The sequence below is a fragment of the Semicossyphus pulcher genome, unplaced genomic scaffold (genome assembly GCF_022749685.1).
Source record: "Semicossyphus pulcher isolate SPU_LCO1_2020_fin unplaced genomic scaffold, fSemPul1.0.p SCAF_7, whole genome shotgun sequence".
NCBI classification, from domain to species: domain Eukaryota; kingdom Metazoa; phylum Chordata; class Actinopteri; order Labriformes; family Labridae; genus Semicossyphus; species Semicossyphus pulcher.
In genome coordinates this window covers 18,841,979-18,867,898 of record NW_027211748.1, presented here as the reverse complement: position 1 = coordinate 18,867,898, position 25,920 = coordinate 18,841,979, and the positions used below count along the sequence as shown (strand labels likewise).

Here is a 25,920-nt window from a genome sequence, read left to right as displayed (position 1 = left end):
AAAAGGAAAACGACTGTCAGCGAGGAAAATCAAGAGTTACAACCAGAGCCAACCGTGGACGTCACACATGCAGCACTGTATGGATATCTGGGAAGAGTGCTCCTGCAATTACTGTTTGTCGCCAGTAGAACTTCGAGATTACAACTTAAAATAATCTTAGGCAACGTAATATGTGTATGATATTTCTTTATTTTCAAAATTATTATTTTGGCTTTTGCCTTTGCATTTGATAGGACAGCTGAAGAGAGACAGGAAACATGGGGGATGACACGCACCAAATGACCGGCAGACTGGTCGAACCTGTGATCATCGGATGAGGACTGTGGCCTCTGTACATGGGGTGCCTGCTCTACCAACTGAGCTAAACCAGTGCCCCAATGTGTATATTTCAATGGAGGTACATGTCTTAAGTTAGGTAATATAGTGACCACAGAAAAGTAGAATTCAGTGACTTTTAAAGAGGCATTGCAGACAAAGGTCAATTTAATTGTTTAAGGGACTTCCACTCAGAGTTGCCATCAGGATAATCTTGGCTTGGGACAGGCAGGGAAAGGAAAAGTTTCTTGTGAGTCCCCCAAGTTTATGGAAGTTCATTAAATTGCTACAGTGCCTCCTTTGAATACCATCTGCTACCTTGTGAAGTAACAATACAAACTGTTATTTGAAAAAACGAGGTTTTTATCCAAGTCTGATAAGAGTGCTGCTATTGTGTTTCTCACCAGTAGGTCCACCATGTTGGGTTTATTGTTCCGTAGTGTTTTGACAGCATGGAAAACATCCACAGAGCGCTGGTGTTGAAGCATCTCACACACAATGCTGATGGCACAAAACGTCCCACTGCGACCGCCTCCATTTCTAGAACAGGTAAATAAAATGCATCTTATTATAAAGAAGAAGGGTTTAGAGTTGATATAAAGCAGACAGAAGGGTGAGGACTGTTTTTTTGGGATGCAGTAAAGCTCTTCGGTCAGTAGGTGGAGATGTTTCATTTTTAATTCCAGCATTGAATGCACTCTCTTCTACTGTCACAACTTACAGACAGTGGACCACAGTGCGCCCCTCGCCCCCGTCGTACTCCTCCTGCCACTTGTCCACCTGTCGGATCAGCTTGAGGAAGGAGCGCTTGGACATGGGCGTGTCTCTGTACATGGGCCAGCCCAGGAACTGGAACTGCTGCACCATCCGGTAACCGTCCTGAGGCTGAAGGGGAAGGACACACACAATGGTTATCCCAGGTTAACACACACAGGGTGGTGGGTGGGCGGGTGGGGGTTAATCGCTGCCGTGCAAAGATGCAATCAGACAGCAAAGATGCACGGCTAAGCTAAGCCTCGATGGCGACAAGTAGGACAAGAGATGGATAAGGACACGAGGAGTCCCTGAAAAGATGAATGCTCAGATAGACGGGCTGATAGATGAGCACAGTTTCTGCTGGAGACAGATAGTTAAGATGAAAGATACAGACATTCTAAATCACACTCAGACGTACGGATCAATAACACTTGTCAGTGATCATATGTGATTACACTGTAGTCCACTTAACATGCTGGTGGAGCCTCTGCTGGCCACAGGATGGTACACCATGTTATTATGAGTATTGACAGCTGCGGGCAGACTGTCGGGGTAAGGAGCTTACACAGGTGACTGCAGGTGACAGCCTACGCTTTCAGGACCCCTGTCTGTGCTGTGATGTCTGGGAGCTCAAAGTTAAAGGGTCAGTTCACCCAAATTGAAACAAAAAACAGTCTGATACATCTGTAGTGTAACAAGCTTTGCAGATAGTTTTGGTGTTACTGGTCTAAGTTTGGAAATCTCTCAGATTTTTCCACTCCAATAAACTGAAATTGGTTTGTGGTCCTCACATAATTAAAGTATGCGATTTGGAAACTTGTTGATCCACTTGTCTTTTAGAATCAGTGTCCTTGTTACTCTGGATTGTTAACACAATGTCAACAGGACTGTTTGGTGATAATAAAGTACTTCCAAGTGAAAACTGTTCAAGGCAAGGTTTATAAACCATCTGAGGCAGTGGTTCACATCCCAAGGAGAGTGAGGAGAGCGACGGTACTTTCAGAGCCGTAGAGAGACAGAGTTGCGACATCGCAATGGCAGATCATTGAGCATGATGACCTCCACTGACGCGACTCTCTGTCTATACAGCTCTGGATACTTTGTTCGGGGAGTAGGCGGGGCTGCTCCTCCGCTGCTCTTCCACTGTCCTCACCTACATCCGCAGCATGCACCTGCTTTCAAACACGTTGTCATCGGCCTCTTTAGGACAGTGCCTCCACTTCACTCAACTCCTTTTAACGGTTTTTCATGCCTTGAACGGAACTTTTCGTGGATAATACAACTCAGCCTACAGCTGCAGACTTTGTGACTGCACAGCGGCTCTCTGTCTATACGGCTAGGTTTTGACCTAGTCTTGTTCTAATCCTGTCCACACGAGCTTTAATTTAAAGATCCTCTTTGGCTTGCGTCCCTTAAAAATGACAAGCGTCTACAGATGATCATGGGTTCAATATGTCTATGGTTATGAGCACATATTTGATTTTTTTAAACTTAATTTTTAGTGGCTCAAAATGCCCCTGTAAAAACAAATATAATTGGTGTAAGGGGAAAAGTTTTTAAATTCTCTCCTATCCCTTCTATTATTTTGCAACCCCTCAGATTATTCTTGTCAACGCTTTGGGGGGTCACGGCCAGCGAGTAGGACACCACTGATCCGAAGTAATGTGGACATTGTCTTGAAAAGACAAGCTGTGTATACTTCAAGGTACTGTGATGGAGAAATAAAACACAAAATCTCAAAACCCTGATTAATAAAACCCAAGCTATTTAAATAGCTGGATACCACATAGTGTAAGTGTGAGGATGCCAATGTAATTTTAGTGAACTGACTCTTTAAGATGGATCCAAGTTCTACCCAAAAGTGTTGATTGAAGGAACAGTCACAGAGTTCAACTTGGTTTCTACCTTGTTGAACAACGTGTGAAATATCCTCAAGCTGTCTAAAAGACATGTGACTTGTGGCAATCGCACCTCAGTCCAATCTTTGGTGCAGAAACATTGTTAAAGCACAGAATGACTCTGCCTCTGCACAGCTTGAATGGACAGACCGGCATATGAGTGGGATGTGTGAGGTGTGTAGTCACAGAATAAATTGGCTGTTGTGATCACCACAGAGAAGACAAACAAGTCAGAAAAGTTTGGAAAAATGGGCAGCAGAGCAGAAAAACTACATGACAACCGGATCACATAAATGTAGTGTTTTTGCTCTTTTCTCCTGAACAAATGATTTTCAGTTTGAAGTATGACCTTCTTGGGTCACCGTACCCGTGCTGCGTTGTAGATCCGGAATATTCTACTGATGATGTCCTCCTCCAAGTCGGCAGAGACGAACTCCACCTGGATGGGTCCGTGGCGGTGGACTCCGTTTTCTGGCCAGTACTGTGGGCACAACTAAACAAAATATGCACGTACACACACACATACATTCACACACACAAACATGCAGGTACACCAGCACACACACAATACAAAGAAAGACACACAAGAAAAACAAAGAAAATGGAAGACGATTCATTAGTTTCAGAATCCAAGTCAGTTTAAGTCAGTTAAAGAGGTTTATGTGGGTTTATTAAGTTTAAGGACATGAATCATAAGAAATAAGAGGTACTTAAAGAAGGCGAATGGATACAATGTGAAGTGCTTTCTTTTAAAATATGATTAATTGCTTTTTCACTGGAGAACATTCAGACAAAAGCTGAAATACATTTTTGATGGAAAAACAGTAAACACAAATGCATGAGAGATGAAAGTATGAGAGCTTTCTCCTTATCAAGCGACCCTTTGTTCAAGAAATCAAACACAGATTCTTCTAAACCTTGACTAAATGGTCTTATCTCCACAGAAAACCCATGTTTCTTTCTTTCTTTCTTTCTTTCTTTCTCAAAAGCTGTTTTCTACTTGTTTGCCAGACCAAGAAAAAATCTGAGAATCTTGGCATTGAAAAAGTCGAATCAAAACATGGTTCATTGACAACTAACTTTAAGCTAATGATTTCAACTGTTTATGTTCTATTTGAGTTGTTTTTTCATTACCTTTGACTTTTTACCTTACCTTTTAGCATTTTTTCCAATACTTTGCAAACTGTTGGCTAACTAAGGTTATTCGACTATTTATCAATTAATTTTTGATACTTTTTTTTTTTTACACACCTGATTGGAAGGTTTTGCTCATTATCAATCCCCTGAGACGCTTCAGTTGGTTGGTAACGAGCAGATTATTAAAATGAGGTGTGTTAGAGTACGGAGAAGCCTAAAACATGCAGGAAGGTAGCTCTCCAGGAGCAGGGTTGGAGACCCCTGATTTAACGAGATAATAGCTAACTTTTCAAACTGTTCAACCATTACTTTAAGCTAACTATTTCAAGACATAACAGCTAACATTTACAACTGTTTATCCATTATTTTAAACTAACTATTTCAAGAGATAATAGCTGACATTTCAACTGTTTAACCATTACTTTAAGCTAACTATTTCAAGAGATAATAGCTGACATTTCAACTGTTTAACCATTACTTTAAGCTAACTATTTCAAGAGATAATAGCTGACATTTCAACTGTTTATCCATTATTTTAAGCTAACTATTTCAAGAGATAATAGCTGACATTTCAACTGTTTATCCATTATTTTAAGCTAACTATTTCAAGAGATAATAGCTGACATTTCAACTGTTTAACTATTACTTTAAGCTAACTATTTCAAGAGATAAAAGCTAACATTTCAAACTGTTTAACCATTAGGCTACTTTAAGCTAACTATTTCAAGACATAACAGCTAACATTTCAACTGTTTAACCATTACTTTAAGCTAACTATTTCAAGACATAACAGCTAACATTTCAACTGTTTAACCATTACTTTAAGCTAACTATTTCAAGAGATAATAGCTAACATTTCAACTGTTTATCCATTATTTTAAGCTAACTATTTCAAGAGATAATAGCTGACATTTCAACTGTTTATCCATTACTTTAAGCTAACTATTTCAAGAGATAATAGCTGACATTTCAACTGTTTAACTATTACTTTAAGCTAACTATTTCAAGAGATAAAAGCTAACATTTCAAACTGTTTAACCGTTAGGCTACTTTAAGCTAACTATTTCAAGAGATAATAGCTAACATTTCAAACAGTTTAACCATTACTTTAAGCTAACTATTTCAAGAGATAATAGCTACCTTTCAAACTGTTTAACCATTACTTTAAGCTACCTATTTCAGGAGATAAAGCTAACATTTACAACTGTTTAACTTTTACTTTATTCTAACTATTTCAAGAGATAATAGCTAACATTTCAAACTGTTTAACCATGAGGCTACTTTAAGATAACTATTTCAAGAGATGATAGCTAGCAAACTGTTAAAGCATTTCTTTAAGCTAACAATTTTAGAGAGATTTAAGTAACTATTTCAAATGTTTATTCATGACTTTTAGCTAACTAGTTCAACCACTTATCTTTTAGGCTACTTTAAGCTTACTATTTGAACCGTTTAATCATTACTTTTGGCTTAGCTACTAGAACTATTTTAGCTTCTTATCCATGTATTGTAACCACTGATTGATTAATATTGTTTTCAACTTTTTACCCATTACTTTTAGCTACTGTTTAGCCTTCTTTTTTCACACTCTCTTAGTTGTTACTCCAGGTCTTCAGAAGTTATATTTCTACAGTTCTCTGGGGAACAAATACCTCTGGGTAAGAGGCAAAGGTCATTAATTAATGCCACCTCAGTGATCTGTATTGAGCTTCTGAAATGTGAGAATTTGCATCTTTTCTCAGTTTTACAATGTTGATTAAATAATTTTCACTTCTGAATTGTTGGGTGGACAAAACAAGTTATTTGAGGATGGGATTTGGGTAACTCTTATTACAATCTTACTATTTAATAGTTGAAGGTATATGATTGGTAAGCTATTTGTAAAAGCAAACAACAGATTAATGTCAGTAAGTAAAAAAATGAAACAATCACTGTAGTTGAATATAAAGTATAAAGACACAGTGATTGATAGTGTTATTGACTGCCCTGGCAGCGGTGTTGGAAAGTACAGATGGAGAAATACATCATCATAAGAGCTGCACAATCTCCCCTATTTCCACTCCTCGGGAGAGAAAAGCCCGGTTAAGAACATGCACCTGCAGAGCACAACGCCTGCCTGACACACTAAATCTGACGAGTGGAAGCATACACACACAGATGGACAGACATGCCTTCATGCAGAGTCAATAACAAACAACGGAAAATCGAGACTACCTGAAGAGAATGCAAATAACGGGGCCTGAGTACACACATACAGATGGACACACAAATATACGCTCATGTTTTCCTCTAATACACAAAAAGCACAAATACCTATCAAATACATGTGGCAGCAAAAAGCACCACTTTCTTGCCTCCTTTGAGAGCCTGTCAAAACTTGACAAATTTAACAGATGCAAAAACAAAGATGCTGATGGAGAAGATAGTAAACCTCCACCTCCCTCGTCTCCATCTACGCCTGCCCCCCTGCCTCCCTTCCCACCTGTGCTGTTTCTTTGGCTGGCTGGCTACAGTGAGAATATTGAATGAAAGGCCTTTTCTATCCAGCCAGGCAGCCAGTCAGTCAGTCACCAGGGGAAGGGGGATTTGGATGGGGAGAGCAGCCCGGCTTCAGGCTTTGATCCCCGGGTGTTATGACAGAGCCTCAGGCTGAGAAATCTGGATAGTCTCTTCCACAGGCCTGTCTCTCCATCTCCCCGCACTTTCATGGCAAGTCCTCTTCCACTCCACAGCAGCCACTAGTTTCAAACATATCCTGCATACCCATATATATACGTGTTTGCCAGGCACAGATATATCCCTGTTTTTGTGTCTGGAAGAAAACAAAAAAAATTGTAATCTTTCTCTGAATCCTGTTCCCACGCTCGACTTTTGTGCAACTTTATTAGATACAGACTTCTGATGAAAGAAACTGCCTCATCTGTCATCTGTTTGTGAGTGCCCTACTTGCGATATCCCGCCAGGATTATTTTGTGTATTGTGTGAATATGTGTGTTATTGCACACGTATCAGGTCGGGTTTACCTGGGCTGGGTCGACGTCGTTGAGCATTACGATGGATGTGCAGTGGTAGTCCAGCACCAATCTCCAGAAATCCTTCACTGTGTTTGGCAACGGGTGCTGGGTCACTATGAATGCAGACGGTTGCTTGTAACTCTGAAGAAAACAGACACAGAAAAAGAAGGATTTGAAAAGCAGCTCATGCATATTATATATTACATAAACTGACAACTTACCGAGAATAAACCATTTAAAAATGCCCTCCTTTCTCTGACCTGCTTCACACTTCACAGTGTTGTTTTCTAATGGAGATTCCATGTCTGGGGAGATTATAATAGGACGCAGCACTTTTAATGTGGTTTCTGGCTCCCATAGAAAGCCCAGCTGTGAATGAGAGGATCCTGTACCTGAAAGGTCACCTGCTCAAACCAGACAGGAGCCAAGAAGTCCATCACTAGAAACCTGTCTTTGTCAAGGTGCTCTTTGTAGGTCCACCCTGAATACATTTCACACTTGAAAATTGCTTTACATTGCATTAATTTAGTTTCATCCTGTGGTTCATTTCAGTTATTGGGACAGTTGAGAGGAACGTTTATGAAAGTCCAAGTCATGTATGTCTGTGAGGGCAAGTCCAATTTAAAATGACATGACATTTGAACATGTTTTTCATTTCTTTTTTTGGGGCAAATTTGCTTTTTTGAAGATCTGGAGAGATGAAGAAAAGTCAGGCATCAGAGAGGGTGGATGACATGCAGCAAAGGTCCCAGGGTTTGAATCAAACTCATGCTGCTGCATTAACCAGCCCTAAATGATTCTGTGTCCTTACCAGATGAGCCACCCTTGTGCCTGAACATATTCCTTAAAAGCTTTGGAAATAGTTGGCAAAACAATCCCACCACAATGTCTGAGCTTTTGAATCATGTGATTTGATTATAATCGCATGATTCAGCTACTCTTAAAGGAGCAGTTCGCCCCTGGAAAAAAGCCACTGTCAGTCAAAGCTGGCGTTCTCTGTAGTCGATAGAAGAAGTTGGCGCCATAGCTGTGGAGAAAGTTGTACAAACAGCTTGTGGTTTTGCCCATTCTACGTTCCTACAATACCCAGCGTGCATTGCGTCTCTCCCTCTGAAAGGAACGGCCCAGCGCGAGACGCAGGAGTGAAATGCTACCGTTTCTCTGCAGGCAACGGCTCAGAGCGGTACAGAATCCGAAATCCGAAATACTTTTCATGCAGTATTCTATCCATCTATTTATATTTAAGTTCTCCTTGTGTATAAAAAGCTTTTAGAATACATTTCAATAAAAAAGATCCTTTTGTGCATTTATTTCTTGTCTTTTGTCGGTGGATCAGTGGCCAAGATAGGGTGGTATGCCTATTTTTTAATTACTCTCTACATCCTCTTATGTCCTTGAATTCTTGAACCGAGGTTCACGTCTTAAATGCCAAGATAACTGTTCAGCCTCAGGAAACTTCAAGCACAGCCGCAAAGGATTTTTACAAAATAGAAATCTATTTTCTATAAGTTATTTTCCAGGTATTGAAAACACAGAGAAATCCATTAAGTACAAGAGGCTGAGAAACCAATGTCACCGCTTACTGGCCGTAATAGACCACGTTGCTCTCCATTAACTGTACGAGGCAAACATAGCTGCTTTGACATCACTGATTAGTGTTTGACAAGAAAGGCAACATGTGGGAAAGTTTCAGCGACTGTAATTTCCTGCCGTGTGACTCAGTTTCAATGAACACTTACAGTTCAATTAGCAATTTAAGTGACTCTGTAAAGAATGTCATTGTCTGTGTTTGACTCTTACATCCATGAGCGCCGCGTTGATGTAGTTGGAGCTCTCTCCGTCGATGGTGATGAGGAAGGGGAGGCAGCGGTCTGGCGGGAGGACGTCCATGCAGCGGTTCTTCTCGTGGTTCCTGGGCAGCAGGGCGATGCTGCAGTCCTCCACCCGCAGGGTAGGAGTCACCATATTCAGAGTCTGTGGGGTTGAATCAGAATCACACATCGTCACACTGTAGGAAGGTAGGCACTTGGGTCTTGAGTGTGCTAATTATCCCCCAATATGGTAATTAACAACGCAATTCTTTAATCAGTTACATTAGCGATGTAGCTCTGACTCCCCTGATGCGACTGTGATGAAACTTAGGGGGGGCGATGCATCTCATACAGCTCTGATTGGTCCACAGAGGGGGGCTGCTATTACAGATTAAAGCAAGGTGACATACTTGGGACTGATTGGCCCAGAGGGGGACTGCGCCATTCATCAAGAGTCAACATGTTTACTGTTGTTTTGAACTCATCGTGCACTTGAGGTAATGCTTTATTTGGGATTTGCATTCCGTGTTTTGCTCACCCTGAACTCCTCCTTAATGGGGCTGGAGTTGGTCTGCGGGTCCAGGCGGTTCATGTCGTAGTACACGGAGCGGAGCTGGCTGGCGGGGATGGTGGTGTCGCCGCAGAGACATGCTTCCAAAATGGCATCATGGATGAAGACATACTGCTCCTGCAAAAAACAGCATCCTCATTGCGCATCTATCAAACTTCTTCAACTCATGACATCGTGTTGTATTTTCACCAGAAGCAGCAGAAAAACATGAGCCAGAGCTCCTCTGCAGTTTAGCTAGAAGAATTCAACAACCTTTCCATGACCTTCCCATGATTATGCTTTATCCCTGAGGCTGTTTCTATGACTAATATTTGTCATTGTCTGTTTTCAAAGGTTACATTACATATTTTTACATTTTTTGGTCCAAAGCTGATTTAATTTTCTCATGAAAGCCAGGATTTCATGACATTTTAAAAGCCCTAAAATATTTAGAAGACTGGAAGAAGGTATTTTCTTCATTTCCATGACCTTTCCAGATTTTCTCAGGCCCTATCAAACAAAGGTAACCTGAGCCTGGCTGTGACTTATCATTATTATTGTCATCATAAAGGCATGAACAAGGCTAATGTCTTTACAACAAAAACAATCCTCGGCTGTCCTTAAGTTCTCGCAGAGCGAAACTAGAAATGGCGACACATTTCCTCCTCCTCACATCAGTCAGTCAAGCAGTCGACATGTTGACACAGCTTGAGGCTTGATGCAAATCTTTTCTGAAGTGACATTTTCAGCTGACACTCCCTTGTCACTTCTGACCAAAATCCGCACACACGCACAGGGGTCACTGATTTACAGATTTATGGGGGAACACGTGTTGCCATTTGTTAAGTGCGACGCAAGTACGAGAACCGTTGACCTGAGAGGTTGACTGGCTCCGGCTCGGTCAGCCCGGCGACACGCTTCCCGAACCAGAATCCACAGACTGACAGATCTTATCAGAGCTCATAAACCATAAACAACAACAAGGCTTTTCATTTCCGCGGACAGATTAAACCACGTTGGAGAGTTTAGTGTCTGGCCGCGAGCTGAGGAGCCGTGCCAGCAAGCCTGAACACCTGCGAGGGAAAAACGCACACATACACACCCTTTGAAGGTCACTGAACTTGAGGAGAGTGACTCAGGGTGAACAACATTTTGTCTCCAGTTACTCAAATCCCGTTTCGGACGTCAACGATGAAACATTTGCCCATTAACTCCAATGACGCTTGTGATTTAAAGGGAATTACGGTGAAATGATGCATCCAAAGAGACCATGGACACCTCCAGATGGCCGGTGTTCAGGAAAGCACAAAGTCCTTTGGTGGCCCGCACCGGCATAAAGCTGCAGGATGTTTTCAGCCGTCAATATGAGCTAAATACTCTCAGTTACAAGCCTTTAAACCCTTTTATTATACCATGTTTTGGCAAGCACTTGTGCTCAGCATCCTGGGAAATAGTTAGGGTGTACACTTCAATAAATGTCTTTTGTAAGAAATGATCATAAAAATGTAGAGCCGGAGTCATAAATCCATCTGCTGTTATTATAAAACACCGTGCATCTGATGTTTAAGCAGATGAGAGCACTTGCCCTACACCGAGCAGCTAGAGGTCAATTATATTTGGGATGGTTTAGTTATATAATGAAATATACCTCCATTGTTTCAAGTGGCACTTGAAAATGACTGACAGTTTAAAATTAAAACTAATTATGCTGCATTTTTAAAGATAATGGGCATCATCAGTCACTGGCAAAACGGTTAAAACATCTATCGACTGCATCGCTGAAACGTGTCAGGTAGTGATTTATTTAGCCTGAATATAAAGCATGTTGTTGAAACACAGCTCCTTTCTTTGCTATTAATTCGGAGCATTTGTTCTGGGGCAGCAGAGAAGTGGGGCTTATGGTAAGAATTACCCGCAGATTTGAGATAATCCACATTTGATGGCAACAGCCTGTCGAGCTGCACCCTAAGTCTGCCTCTCACTGATGAGTATCTGCTGGGTCCAGCGTGGGACCAGATTTACTGACCTCAGTCTGGACCATGTTGACCCTCCGCGATCGCAGCTCCCTCACGCAGTTGTAGATGTCCACTACGCCCTCTCTCTCCGCCATGTCCAGCATGATGTCGATGACGATGAAGCAGCCCGTCCGTCCCGCCCCGGCACTGCAGGGAAACGCACACATCAAAAACATCAGAGCGGCAACAGAAAGCACTGGTTTTATATTTGATATTAGAAGTACGGAACAATTGGAATACAGATAAAACTGTTGGTGTTGTTTTCAAGGTTTTACTTTTGATTTTTTTAAGTTTTTGGCATAGATTTTCATGTATCACAGACTGGGTGTCTGTGGCGACATTCACAGAAAGCGGCGCCCAGTTAGTGACGCGTTTTCCATCACCCAGCAGTGGCTGGTCTGCCAGAGAGGTTAGGCGGAGCTAAGCGGCTGCTTTTCCGCTCTCTGCAAGTGTTGCGAGTAAACAGTAATCTACTATGGCTGAACAAACAAAGAAAAGATCGATGACTACAGATACAACTTCAAAAATAAGTGAAAATCCAAAGAAAAAGTTTATTGCCATCGGTGCCGCCAAAGAGAACAAAACTGAGATCTTTTAGATTACCACTTTAAGGAATGTGAAAACATAATGTGTCCTTGTGACCGAAGGCTGCAGCCACTGAAGGTTTTTACAGCTATAGCCTTATTTGATTTGGTATGAGCACTAGTAAATGGATACTTATGTTGTCTTATGTTACAATATCTTTTCCTGTAACATTATGTTTTTATAATGTTTTTTTTCACTCATCACTATTCTGTAATTCTGTAGTGTTGCATTAAGATGTGAAATTTCTGCCTCTGCTCAAATACAATATTGGTTACTTGAATTTTCTTTGTGGAGTTAAAAGCAAAGACAAATTATTTTAAAAACATCATGATGTCTTCCCCAAAACACGAACACTGTACCCCCGGATAACTGAAAGATTTTACAGTAGATACTTTTCCAAACCTACTGTAGCTATGATCTATTTTGCACCGCCTAATCTCCATTACACATGAAATTGCTGTTTTTTAAGGAAAGTGTATAACACTAAAAACGACCTGTAAAGTCAGAAAAAGTCTACAAAGTTTAGTTAGACAGAGTAGAAACAAAAGCCTGAAACACCAACCTGCAGTGAACCACCATGGGCCCGGCGTTGGTCAGGGTCTTTGACTTGACTCTCCTAATAAACCCCAGCAGACCCGTTGCGTGATAGGGCACGCCGTGGTCCGGCCAGCCCGTGAAGTGAAACTGTCGGATCTCCCGGATCTCGTGAGCCCCCCTCTGAGGAACAGAGTCATCACGTTAAACACACAGAGCAGAGCAGGAGACGGGAGGGATGTGGTGAGAGGAGAGAGGATACAGTGTACAGGCCGTGAGAGGGGTCCTTCGAAAGCAAAGACAGAGCTGGATTGAATACAAACAGACACTTCATGGGCAAAGTTTCCATTATCTGTCAGCAAACAAGATGTTCAAGGCTGCTGTCCACTTATTTCTTTACCTACTTCATATCAGTGTCACATATATAACGGAGATGTTGATCTAAGCAGGATTTGCAGTGTATTAACTTTGAATTTAAGTTTACTTTATGGGTGAATTTATAGCCTGTTGCTTTGGGTTATAATGAGACACAGTTTATCAATTAGATTGTGACTGTAACTACTAGCAGATTGTTCTTAAGCATTAATTAACCAATATCTAAAGTTAAAGAGCGGTTAGAGAGGGTCTCAATGAGTCCCACTGGGGCATCTTTAAGTGTTGTGGTTAATGTGCTACTGTGATAAGGTTACTCTGTTTACATGGTCTCTCTTAAAACTAACTGGATAAATTGGTTCAATCTATACACCGATCAGCCATAACATCATGACCACTGACTGGCAGAGTGAATAACATTGATCAATGGTCAGTGGGTGGGATATGTTAGGCAGCAAGTGAACATTTTGTCCTCGACGTTGATGTGTTGGAAGCAGGACAAAATGGGCCAGCGTGAGGATGTGAGCGATTTTGACAAGAGCCAAATTGTGATGACTAGACGACTGGGTCAGAGCGTCTCCAAAACTGCAGCTCTTATGGGGTGTTCCCGCTCTGCAGCGGTCAGGTCCTACCAAAGTTGTTCCAAGGAAGGATTACCCGGTGACAGGGTCATGGGTGGCCAAGGCTCATTGATGCGTGTGGGGAGCGAAGGCTGGCCCGTGTGGTCCGATCTAACAGAAGAGCTACTGAAGCTGGAACTGCTGAAATAGTTCCTGCTGGTTCTGATAGAAAGGCGTCAGAACACACAGTGCATCACCGTTTGTTGAGTACGGTACGGTCGGGGTGCCAATGATGACCCCTGTCCACTACCAAAAGCGCCTACAATGAGGAAGTGAGCATCAGAGCTGCACCACGGAGCAATGGAAGATGTAGGCCTGGTCTGATGAATCACGTTGTCTTTTACATCATGTAACATGATAACGAGCTCAAGGTGTTGACTTGGCCTCCAAATTCCCCAGATCTCACTCCAATCGAGCATCTGTGGGATGTGCTGGAGAAACAAGTCTGATCCACGGAGGCCCAACCTCGCATCTTACGGGACTTAAAGGATCTGCTGCTAACGTCTTGATGCCAGATACTTCAGCACACCTACAGAGGTCTAGTGGAGTCGACAGGTCAGGGCTGTTTTGGCGGCAAAAGGGGGACCTACACGATATTAGGCAGGTGGTCATAATGTTATGGCTGATTGGTGTTGCTTTGGGCTCGGAGCTGCATGCACCGCTGTCTACCAAACAATCCAAATTCTAACGTTACTTAAATTCCACCAAAGATTGAGAATCGTGTTTGTTATATAAAACCATGAAGAGGAGGAAAAATTCAGCTTATTGTGCAGGATTTTGCTCGACAGAATATATGGAACGAGAAGAATTTGAGGGATTCGAAGCAAAATGATGACTCATTCAGCGACTACTTATATTGCTTTGACCCTGATTAGTCTTTTTTACACAATAGCACAGAAACTTTTAAAGACGACTCTCTCCAACACCACTTAAAAAGTACTCTCCAGGTGCTTATGAGCAAAGCACATAAATCATAACTTCTTCAGCCAAACTGTTCAGTGGCCAAAGGTTGAGGTCTAGTATCCGCTGAGTGTCTCTCAGCTGAGTGAGTGTGCAGGAGGCTCCTGCTGAAGAAGCACGAGTGCTGTTTCGAATCTTTTAGCGGTCAACAGAGGTTAAAAAGTTTACCTTCTCCACGGCGAAGGTCCTGATGACGTACTCGGAGAGCAGCTCAGTCTCTATCAGCGTCACCTTGATGTCTCTGTAGATCTCGGTGTCATCAGGCCAGTACTTACAGCACTTGACCTGCGAGTGACAAAGACAAGTGTTTTATAACCACACGCACACACACACTGCATGCTACATTATAACACAAGCTCATCGCTTCATTTCTCCGCACACTTGCTCATAAATTATTTGAATGTCTTCCCGGCCATCATTTCTTTCCAATAAAGATAATTGTCACATAACATTAGCTCGCATTTTCCACCTGATATTTCAGTTTCTGAAACATTTCTTTCAAGTCAAAATGAGATTCGCTCCGTATTAGATTCGACCCCCGGTCAAGGATCTGCTGTAAATTGGAATCTTATGTATCGACGGAGAGCTCATTCTCACATTATTGCTTTTTCATTCTCACGTCGATAAAGTGAAAATGAGTCTAAAGGTGGACTGAACGAGAAGTCCTGAGCAGACAGGAAGAAGTACTGAGGGGGATGTGAGATTTGTCCACCTTAAATGTTTCTACTGCCAGTGCGAAAAAGGACCAAACATAAAGAAAAACAGTGAGGTACGATTTGATGAGGGAGATATAATGACAAGCCAATAACGATATGAAATAATAAACCCTCAGCTGTTTAAAACAGATTTCCCAACAGAAATCTAAAACACCCCACTGGAAATATTACTTGTATTAGGTATCATATGAGTGCAAAATTACCCCCCCTCCCTCCTCCTCCTCCTCCCCCCCGTTCAATTAAACTGTTGATACTGAGGGAGTTAGGCTGGTAATAGAGATTGAGATCATGGAGGTATATCAGAGAATGATAATTTCTGATGAGGGATAAATGCGACATCAGCCACAACCAGATTCAATTTTCATTTCTGGAGTCTGCGCGCTGATTAGGAATGAAATGAGATTTTGGTTTGTGGAGTGGCACAGGCAGGGGGGGACTTTCAGGTCCCTCACTCTGACACCCCTGATGACTAATCCCCGATGACAATCACAAATCCACCGTCCGCTTCCAGCCAGATTGAATTAGGCAAAAGCCATTACCTTATTAGATCTCTCTGAATCAGGCGCCTGGTTTTGGGGGAATTAACCTTTGGGCTAAATTATGCCAGCGTACTCACAGATGTTCTTTTTTTGCCTTGCGCACACTTGTGACTGTGTGACTGTGTGTACATAAAGAGGACGGATAAGAAGCACATGTAGCATCACCTCATCACACACCTCCGCACACTCCCTTCCAAACCAAACCTCTCATATATCAAAGTACGCCGAGCGCCGCCCCTGTGTGTGTGAAACCAGCGGGACGGAGGCTGTGTGTGTGCTTGTGCCAGGATTTCCCAGAGTTCATCAGCAACTGTGCTGAGCAGATGGCCCGCTGTGATATGGCGGAGTGGTTTTATGGGGCTCTCTGTGGAGCCTCCGTCACTGTGACCAACTGTGCCTGCCGCCCGCCATTGGACAAGGATCATATAACAGACGGTCTGGGGGCCCGGGCCCACCGAGGACGGCCCCGCAGCTAAGCAGGTGTGGAGAAGGTGCAGGGCGGGGCGGGCTGGGCTCAGCTACTGTAGAGGAACGGCCTAATGAGGTACCTAGAGATGGGCCCATGAATCATTATCAGCTCTGCTACATTTAAGCCCCACCAAAAAACGCACATCAGCGGAATCAAGGTGTGCCTGTGTTTGAGGAGCTTTCACTGAGAATGTGTTTAAAATTCTTGGGAGGAAAATCCCCCGGCAGTCAAAGCGTTACACTGTACGTTAAGACCTTCATTTTCTCTTGATTATAACCTAACCAGGAGGAACTACAGTGCGAGTTAAGTGGAACAAATTAGGACTGAAGTAGGGCTCTGGTTTTTTTTCTCCTCGTGCTGTAGTGAAGTAAGACAAAGTCAAGGCTCTACCATTAGTTTGAACATTATGAACCATCCTCGCCACTCAATAACAACCCCCTTTTTGTCCAATGAGGACAACATTAAGAGGTGTTTCTGCTCCGAGGAGCCCGGCAGGAGCTGGCGGCTACAGCAGAGTATAATCTCCTGTTATAGAGCCACTCAGATGAAACAGTAGTCAGTTGCCTGGATGCCTCTCCGGTAATGAAGGCCATCAATCAGTTTCTTCTCACTTCTCTCTGATCAGATAGATGGAAAAAGAGCTGCAGGCACGAGAGTCACACACACACACACAGGAACATCTGGGCACTGATGTTCAAAGACACGAAAAAAAAGAGAGATGGCTCCGTTTGCCTTAAGACACAATCAGGCTGTCAGTCGACTGGGGGCAAGGTAATCTTATTTGAGATCTGCGGTTTGATTGAACGTGTAATTAATACCCACCCTGCCCACTTCCACCAGGTTGGTCACCATGACGATAGCAGCCGTGTTTTCCTGCCAGACCATCCTCCAGAAGTCGAAGACCGTCTCCTGCATGGGGCCTGAAAGGGGGACACAGAGGGAGTGACATTTTAGGAACGATATTTAACCAAATTTACCACAAACAGTCTAAAATAATAATGTAAATAAAATGGGTAAATTAAAACCAACAGTCTACTCTTGATGGTCAGATCCTTGTGATGAAGTTGGACTTAACAGACTATGGTGAGGGCAGCAAGACATTATACCACCTACCATTAAAATGGAGCGACGCCTGCGAACTAGTTCAGGCAGGCAACTTGAGCTGCACTGATTTTACAATTTTATTTTATTACCCTATTATCTTGGACCCACACTTGATAAGCCCTGTTCACATTTGGTAGCAACATGTGCTTTTCATGATCGGATCACAAGTGGACAGCTTTCACTATAGGTGTGAACACGCCCAGGAGGGCTTGAGGACGCATTCAGATCCAATCACTCAGGCCACATATGGAGGTGGTCTGGGATACATTTATCCACATACGTCTGGCAGTGTGTGTCCTGGGCCACATTAAGCACCGCCCACTCTCCCCGTATCCATGACAACGTTGGCGCGTATCCGGGGAGATCAGTGTTCATGCAACAAAAGCTATTTGTGAATGTTATTCTGTCATCTTGACCCCAAAAAATCTATGAAAACGCTATTAAATTTCTGTGAGACACATCACATTCTGCATCGTACGTGGAGCACTTTTACTACAGGATGTTTTCTTAAAAATGACCACCATGACTGAAAAGACCTGTCCAATAAATCAGAACATACACGTGTGGCCAAACATAAGTGAACACCCAAACAAAGTTTGTTGTCACCTCCACGTTACACCCATATGTGTGTGTTTAACATCTGATTCCAAGAGCATGGGCATTAATATGCTGCTAAAGTAGCCTCTGCTCTACTGGCAAGACTTTCCACAGTATTTTAAAACCAGGCTGCAGGAATTTGATCCCACTCAGCCATAAAATCATTAATGAGGTCGGCAAGTTATGTTGAGCGATAAGTACTGATCTGCAGTCAGTGTTCCAGTTTATCCCAAAGGTGCTGGATGGGGTTAAGTCAGGAGTCTGTACAGGTCAGTCAAGTTTCTTGAACTAATCTGAGAAAATCATATATTTTTTGGGCCTTTTATCCCTTTATTAGGGGGGAGAGGACAGTGGATAGTGTCGGAAACAGGGGAGGAGAGAGTGGGGATGACATGTGGCGAGTTGAACCCAGGGCTGCTGCATCAAGGACTAAGCCTCTACATATGGGACGCGCAATTTAACTGCTTATCTAAACTGTCATCCCAGAAAATGGAACATGGAAAATGGAACTGAAACAGGAATGGGTCTTTCCCATATCAACTGGAACAATGGGTTGTTGTCCAAAACAAACCTAGATCCAAACATTACAAAAAAAGATGGTGTCGGTGTACTTTTCATTTCTTCTGCACATTTTCTTTTAGTTGCTATGAAGAACTGAAGAACAGACCATCTTCTGCTGATTCTTGTGTTTCCGTTCACCTCATCTTACTTCACCATAATGATTGATTTAATGTGAGTGAAAACAGCTAGGTTAGCTCATTTAAATGTGAGTAATAGCAGCTAGGTTAGCTCATTCTAATGTGAGTAATAGCAGCTAGGTAAGCTCAGTTTAATGTGAGTAATAACAGCTAGGTTAGCTCATTTAAATGTGAGTAATAACAGCTAGGTTAGCTCATTTTAATGTGAGTAATAACAGCTAGGTTAGCTCATTTAAATGTGAGTAAAAACAGCTATGTTAGCTCGTGCTACTGTGAGTAATAGAAGCTAGGTTAGCTTATTTTAATGTGAGTAATAGAAGCTAGGTTAGCTGATTCTAATGTGAGTAATAGAAGCTAGGTTAGCTCATTTTAATGTGGGTTAAAACAGCAAGGTTAGCTCATTCTAATTTGAGTAATAGCAGCTAGGTTAGCTCACTTTAATTTGAGTTAAAACAGCTAGGTTAGCTCATTTTAATGTGGGTTAAAACAGCAAGGTTAGCTCATTCTAATGTGAGTAATAGCAGCTAGGTTAGCTCACTTTAATTTGAGTTAAAACAGCTAGGTTAGCTCATTCTAATGTGTGTAATAGCAGCTAGGTTAGCTCACTTTAATTTGAGTTAAAACAGCTAGGTTAGCTCATTCTAATTTGAGTAATAGCAGCTAGGTTAGCTCACTTTAATGTGGGTTAAAACAGCAAGGTTAGCTCATTCTAATGTGAGTAATAGAAGCTAGGTTAGCTCATTTTAATGTGAGTAATAGAAGCTAGGTTAGCTCATTTTAATGTGAGTAATAGAAGCTAGGTTAGCTCATTTTAATGTGGGTTAAAACAGCAAGGTTAGCTCATTCTAATTTGAGTAATAGCAGCTAGGTTAGCTCACTTTAATTTGAGTTAAAACAGCTAGGTTAGCTCATTCTAATGTGAGTAATAGCAGCTAGGTTAGCTCACTTTAATTTGAGTTAAAACAGCTAGGTTAGCTCATTCTAATTTGAGTAATAGCAGCTAGGTTAGCTCACTTTAATTTGAGTTAAAACAGCTAGGTTAGCTCATTCTAATTTGAGTAATAGCAGCTAGGTTAGCTCACTTTAATGTGGGTTAAAACAGCAAGGTTAGCTCATTCTAATGTGAGTAATAGAAGCTAGGTTAGCTCATTTTAATGTGAGTAATAGAAGCTAGGTTAGCTCATTTTAATGTGAGTAATAGAAGCTAGGTTAGCTCATTTTAATGTGGGTTAAAACAGCAAGGTTAGCTCATTCTAATTTGAGTAATAGCAGCTAGGTTAACTCACTTTAATTTGAGTTAAAACAGCTAGGTTAGCTCATTCTAATGTGAGTAATAGCAGCTAGGTTAGCTCACTTTAATTTGAGTTAAAACAGCTAGGTTAGCTCATTCTAATTTGAGTAATAGCAGCTAGGTTAGCTCACTTTAATTTGAGTTAAAACAGCTAGGTTAGCTCATTCTAATTTGAGTAATAGCAGCTAGGTTAGCTCACTTTAATGTGGGTTAAAACAGCAAGGTTAGCTCATTCTAATTTGAGTAATAGAAGCTAGGTTAGCTCATTTAATGTGAGTAATAACAGCTAGGTTAGCTCATTTTTTTCTTCTTTCATCTCGTTTAATTCAATGCCCGCGATAAAAATACAGTAAAATATTATTGTCTGCATTTTTACATTACTCTGTTCATGTATACGCTGAAGCTGAAAGAGATGTTTTGTGATCACGTCCTGCCTGTAAAGCTCCTGATGCTGTCTTCAGCAGCACAGAGGCAGATCAACTTTCACACAGTATAAACACAGGGGATTTGGAGGTATTACAGTCCTACAGCAACAATGCAGTTTATAGAGCTTTTTCTCCTCCATTTTCACTCCTCGGATTGGGCATTGTAAAACATGTCCAATCTGATTTATTTATAGTGCTTTCTACAACATAGTCGTTGCAAAGTGCTTACTCTACAGCAGAGGGCCTAAATACAAATGGAACAAGAGGGTCCAAATAAATCACCAGTTTAAAGATGAGGCTTAAGCTGCGTGTTTGTGTGTATGTGTGAAAGCTAAAAGTAATTACCATCACACCTCATCTGTTCAGCACCAACCTCTCCACCGAACCACACCCGAACGTGTCTGCTGAACATCAGAATAAATGAGCAGAGAGCCAGTGAATGCCTCCAATACTTAAAACTTCACTGAGCAATAATTGTGGATTGATAGGAATTTAATTATTATTCTGGTTAATTAAAATTATTAATATTAGTTTTAATCAAGCACCAAGTGGAAAAAAAATTACTTCTGACAAATTAATTAGTGAATGCAAATCTCTGCAGTTGTGCATTCTCCTGCGTTGGCCCAAATTACCTGGAGACAAGACAAATTATGCACACACACAAGAGACACGGGCCGAGAGACAACACGGCAACGGCGCACACATAACTGTGAGTGTTTATCTTCTTCGTCATTTATGTGTTAAACTCATTAAATAACATTTAAGCCCTGGAAAAATGTTAAACTGAGTCACATTTTTTGTTAATTTGTTTTTGGCTGTAAACACTTAAGTCTGTTTCAGTTATGATGTGATGTGTTTATTGATGCCACGTGCATGTCTACTACGCCATTCTAATGAGATAGCCGCAAGTAACTGTAGCTGATGTAGAAAGTGTGCTGACATCTTTTTTTCACTTTCTGAATCTGTATATCTGTTGACAGTTTCCCCAGAAGAGAGGTCACCAAATAAAACGCACTTGCATAAAACTGTGAATTATTTTTGGTTTGAAAATTGTTTGAGACATTTACACAACTTATGAAAATCTTGAACAATCGTTTTCAGACATTTGATGCTAAATTATTTAGAGAGCTCTCTCAGAGAGCAAAACCTTTTCCCCCAAATCCAACTGTTCATCCATCCATCCATTATCTGGTCGCCAGTCAATCATAGGGCTGACACACAGAGACAGACAACCATTCACACTCACATTTACACCCACCAAACGAGCATGTCTTTGGACTGTGGGAGGAAGCCCGAGTACTTTGAGGGGACCAACGCATGCATGGGGAGAATGAGCAAACACACAGATAGGTTGAGCCAGGATTTGAACCAGGAACCTTCTAGCTGTGGGGCGAGGCGACAGGGCTAACCACTGCACCATTGTGCAGCCCCATATCTAACTTGATAAACATTTTCTTTAAATGATCAGTGTTTTAAAGTGGTAATCTCAAAGACCTATGGCGATAAACATTAATTGCAGGAGCACACTTCCCAAATATCCAGACAGTGTTGAATGTGTGACGTCCATGTTTGGCTCCGGTTGTAACTCTTGATTTTCCTCGCTGACGGTTTCGCTTTCCTTTTTAGACTGTTTGCCTTCATCTGAGCGTCCAATTTGTTTCTTTTTCTTTGGATTTTCACTTATTTTTGAAGTTGTATCTGTAGTCATCGATCTTTTCTTTGTTTGTTCAGCCATAGTAGATTACTGTTTAATCGCAACACTTGCAGAGACAGGAAAAGCAGCCGCTTAGCTCCGCCTACCCTCTCTGGCAGACCAACCACTGCTTGGTGATGGAAAACGCGTCACTAACTGGGCGCCGCTTGTGACTTTTTCCGTGAAAGTCGCCACAGACACCCAGCCTGTAATACTGCAAATGCAAAGGCTTTCATCAGTGGGCCATAGGCTCAATCACCATTGTGTTACCTCATTCGGCGATAGATAGTGACTTAACAGAACATCTTCGAGATTATCACTTTAATGTGTCTCTGGTGTTGCTACACTGTCTGCATGGTAAAATAGATACATTTAGTGTCCCTCCTATTAAAATGAACGCCTTAGGGGCCTCCTGTAGCCGACTGGTTAGTATCATACAACCAAAATATCTTCTGTTCAGAAACAGCTGGAGACTATTGTTGCTCGTCATCCTGTTCTCCCTCTTCCATCTTTTCCTGACTATATCGGTATCAAATTGGACTTACATCAAATTAAACCTCTCTAAAAAAATTAATAAATAACAGTTTTATTGCTTATAAACTGTAGAGAATCGTTTGATAACTCTTAGGAGAAGATATTAGACACCAGTTGGCGCAGCTCCAGCATCCTTTTCTGTTATTGTGCTGTTTGTGTTTGCTTCCGTCTTCTGCAACAACTTAATTTCCCTCAGGGCATCAACAAAGTGTCATCACCATTTTAATCACTTGATTGATCAAGCCATGTTTCATTTGCTGTCTGCGCTTCCCAAACGCTTCCTGACAGCCTATGTGCCCGAGCACTATGTCCTCATGTGATGTTGTTTAAATCACTTGGATTCTTCACAAACTCTGTAATAAATTTGAGGAGACTTTTTTTGCTGGAGAAAGATAAATGATTCAAAATGAACCATCATCTCCACAATCACGTTTGTGCTGCCAGCCTGTTCATGTTTCTCTCTTTGGAAAACAAGACTATCTTGCAGTATAATGGTTGTATTTTTGAAAGAATGAGAGTTGAACTTCTGCTGACTTCTTTCCATCCCAATTGGATATGTAGAAATTTGGAAGAAAGCTCCTGAATATCTTCCATCTGTATTCCCACACTTCCTCTGCCTCGCACGAGGTTGTTCGTCTCGATTTTAACTGTAGGACCTCAATCTCCAATTCCAGTCACTTCCTGTCTTTCCAATAACTACCCAACCTGATTGAACCGCCCACTCTGCTACCTCCTACACTCGTCCCCGGGGGAGGATACACACTGCTGAGAAGTTTGGGAGAGGGAGACTGAGAAGCAGGACAGCTGGTGTGTAGGACTTCAGTAACACAATAACACTTGGCATTATATGGTAAATCATCCAATGGGAGGCTCCTGCCAGGCTTCAGCAAGCCAATTTATGTCCCCATATGCAGGAAGAGATAGAGAATAGGTGAGGAGGAGATGCTGGGCGATGCTGAACTTGATGACAGTAATAAAGGAAGTGAGTATGGCTGCAGACGAATAGGTGTAGAGGAACAAAACGATCTCATCCGGAACAATTTCACAGCTTTAAATTGGAAGACGTGGAGAGATTCAATAGTTTTGCAGAACTTTTATGGCACTTACAAGGAACCACCTACCAAACTTCACTGAAAAAAAGGTTCATTTTAAAATCGGTTTGGACTTTAAAAGTTGTTGCACCTCTTCCTCTAAGTTAAGACTGATCACTGCAGATAACAAGTAGATAATAGGTATCTTTTAAAGAGGGGGTATTGTGCTGTTATGATGTCTATATAATGTTACAATGTTGGACGTCCAGACTAAACGTGGGTGAATTCTCAAATTTGTAGGTAAAAGTATGTTGGAGTAATCCCCAGGCTTCTCAGCTCAGTCCGCAGGCTGCTGTGAACGTCACGTTTCATACAGTTTTTTCTTCATGCTGCACTTTGTGACCTCGGCAGGCTTTGGAGAGCTGGCCAATCAGAAGAAAGTGGGCTTGTAGGGGCGGGGTTTCTTAAAGGGACAGAGCTGACTGAGTCGTTTCGGGCATGAGGACCTGAGTTTTTTCTTAACCGTAAATTATGCTAAGCTACTACACAGGTATCACAGAGTGAAATATGGAACTTGAAATTAACAATATACCCCCCTTTAAAGTATTTACAAGTAAGAGAAAGTACAAAACATGCTGCCAATCAACATTGGTTCTTTGGTCAGGCAATTACAATCAATGGTTTTAAAGGAGCTTTGTGCTTGAGACGCACTTTTTCTGCAACAACTGCTATTTTTCCATTTCTGTTAAGTATGGATCAACCAACAAAGATGCAGCCAGAATGTTTTTTTCGCTTATGTTGATTATCATTCGTTTCGTGTCACTCTTTTTACGGTTAAATCACTTCCTGTGATTGGGACCTGGGTGTGGCGGCGGGTGTTCAGACAAAGACGGTGAGTTGGGCTCAGACATTTTCTGTTGACCGTCACGCCTTGTTACATTTTGCTTTTTGTATTAGAATTTGGTTGCCAGTCTTTAGTAGAATAAACACATCACAGTGTAGAGCCCACTTAGCCTCTTAGCTGCATTTTACCATTATTGTCACTACAACTAAGCTAATTAAACTTTAGAGATATTGGTAGGTGGCTTTTAGAAGGTTAGAGCTAGCAGTTTCAATCTGCTATTCTAATCACATGTTGTTTATAGCTCCACAGACAGTGTACAGACATGAAAACCAGAGTAAACAATGTTTGACGGTTCCTTTAAACTAGTGAATGCACAAATAAAAAGGTTTTTCAAAATAAAAGTTTAAACTGCTAAGAAAATTAAATAAAAGACACCTCACACAAACACATCCTCCTTAACTAATCTTGATGAAGAGATTCTCTTATGTAAGGCTCGCAGTCTAAAAGGTTTAAGCTACTGCACTGGTTACATGATAAACTGGTTTGAGAGCTGACTGGAGGAAGTCTGGTGTGTTTGGTTCGGCTTGTGTCGGGCCTAGTTGGAGAAGTTTGCAGGAGGCACATCACAGAGGAAGAACACCAGCAGCAGCTTTACTTCCAGCTGTCAGAGAGCTAATGCTGCTGCAGCAGACACCGTGTTTTGGGACCAGGCCTGTTCCTCCTCAGAAGCAAGGAGTGTGACAGCTGCAGAAATCCCCCAGCCAGGTACGCCGCAAAACTCCTGATCAACGTTCGCACATACACACGCACAGACAAACACCCGGGCTGCGTCTCCCCCCTTTAGTCCATTAATATTACATGAAGCAGTCTTTGCCATAATGTACACTCACTTATCATTGATTTGCTCCCTCTCTCTCTCTCCATCTCCCACCCCTCACCCCCCGTTGGGCTTTGAGATGTTAACCTGTAAATAATAAAACTTGTGCACTGCTGGTGACATTTGGTGCTCGTGAAGGAGGGAGGGAAGAGCAGAGAAGACCAGAGGGGAAAGCTTGATGAAATTGAACCCTTTCCTGCGTCATGAATATTTTCCACACCACCAGGAGGATGCTGGGACTTATCAGAGCTGTTTGTAGCCCGGCTTCAGAGTAATTCACAGTCTCCACCAGGAAGACGCTCACGTCTGATCGTTTTTTTTTTTTACACACCGACCCCGGGACATAAAAATGGACACAGGCAAGACGGGGAGAGCTGAGCCACACGCACGCGCTTAATCTGCTAAGTAGGTGAGCCGCAGTTGGCGTCGGTTGCTGAAAGTGAGTTGTTGTATTGCTGCAGCAGAAAAAAAAAAAGGCCTGGATGAGAGAATGACCTACATAATGAGGAGGGGAGCTTGGGTGATGAGGCTTTTA

At 42.0% G+C, this 25,920-nt stretch overlaps 1 protein-coding gene across 3 annotated transcripts in view; it reads right to left on the bottom strand.

Moving 5' to 3' along the window:
* LOC138611066 (receptor-type tyrosine-protein phosphatase mu-like) overlaps nt 1–25,920 on the bottom strand; it is a 188,741-nt gene that overhangs the window by 1,495 nt on the left and 161,326 nt on the right. For 2 of the 3 annotated variants that reach the window (XM_069683967.1, XM_069683969.1), the window contains 10 exons: nt 17,114–17,211; nt 14,736–14,852; nt 12,644–12,798; nt 11,508–11,643; nt 9,470–9,619; nt 8,921–9,094; nt 7,130–7,261; nt 3,337–3,462; nt 1,037–1,200; nt 720–855 (listed from right to left, as the gene is read on the bottom strand). In XM_069683967.1, coding sequence (XP_069540068.1) covers nt 720–855; nt 1,037–1,200; nt 3,337–3,462; nt 7,130–7,261; nt 8,921–9,094; nt 9,470–9,619; nt 11,508–11,643; nt 12,644–12,798; nt 14,736–14,852; nt 17,114–17,211 — 1,388 coding nt within the window. The remainder of the gene's footprint in view (nt 1–719; nt 856–1,036; nt 1,201–3,336; nt 3,463–7,129; nt 7,262–8,920; nt 9,095–9,469; nt 9,620–11,507; nt 11,644–12,643; nt 12,799–14,735; nt 14,853–17,113; nt 17,212–25,920) is intronic. The other variant, XM_069683968.1, reaches the window with a different exon arrangement.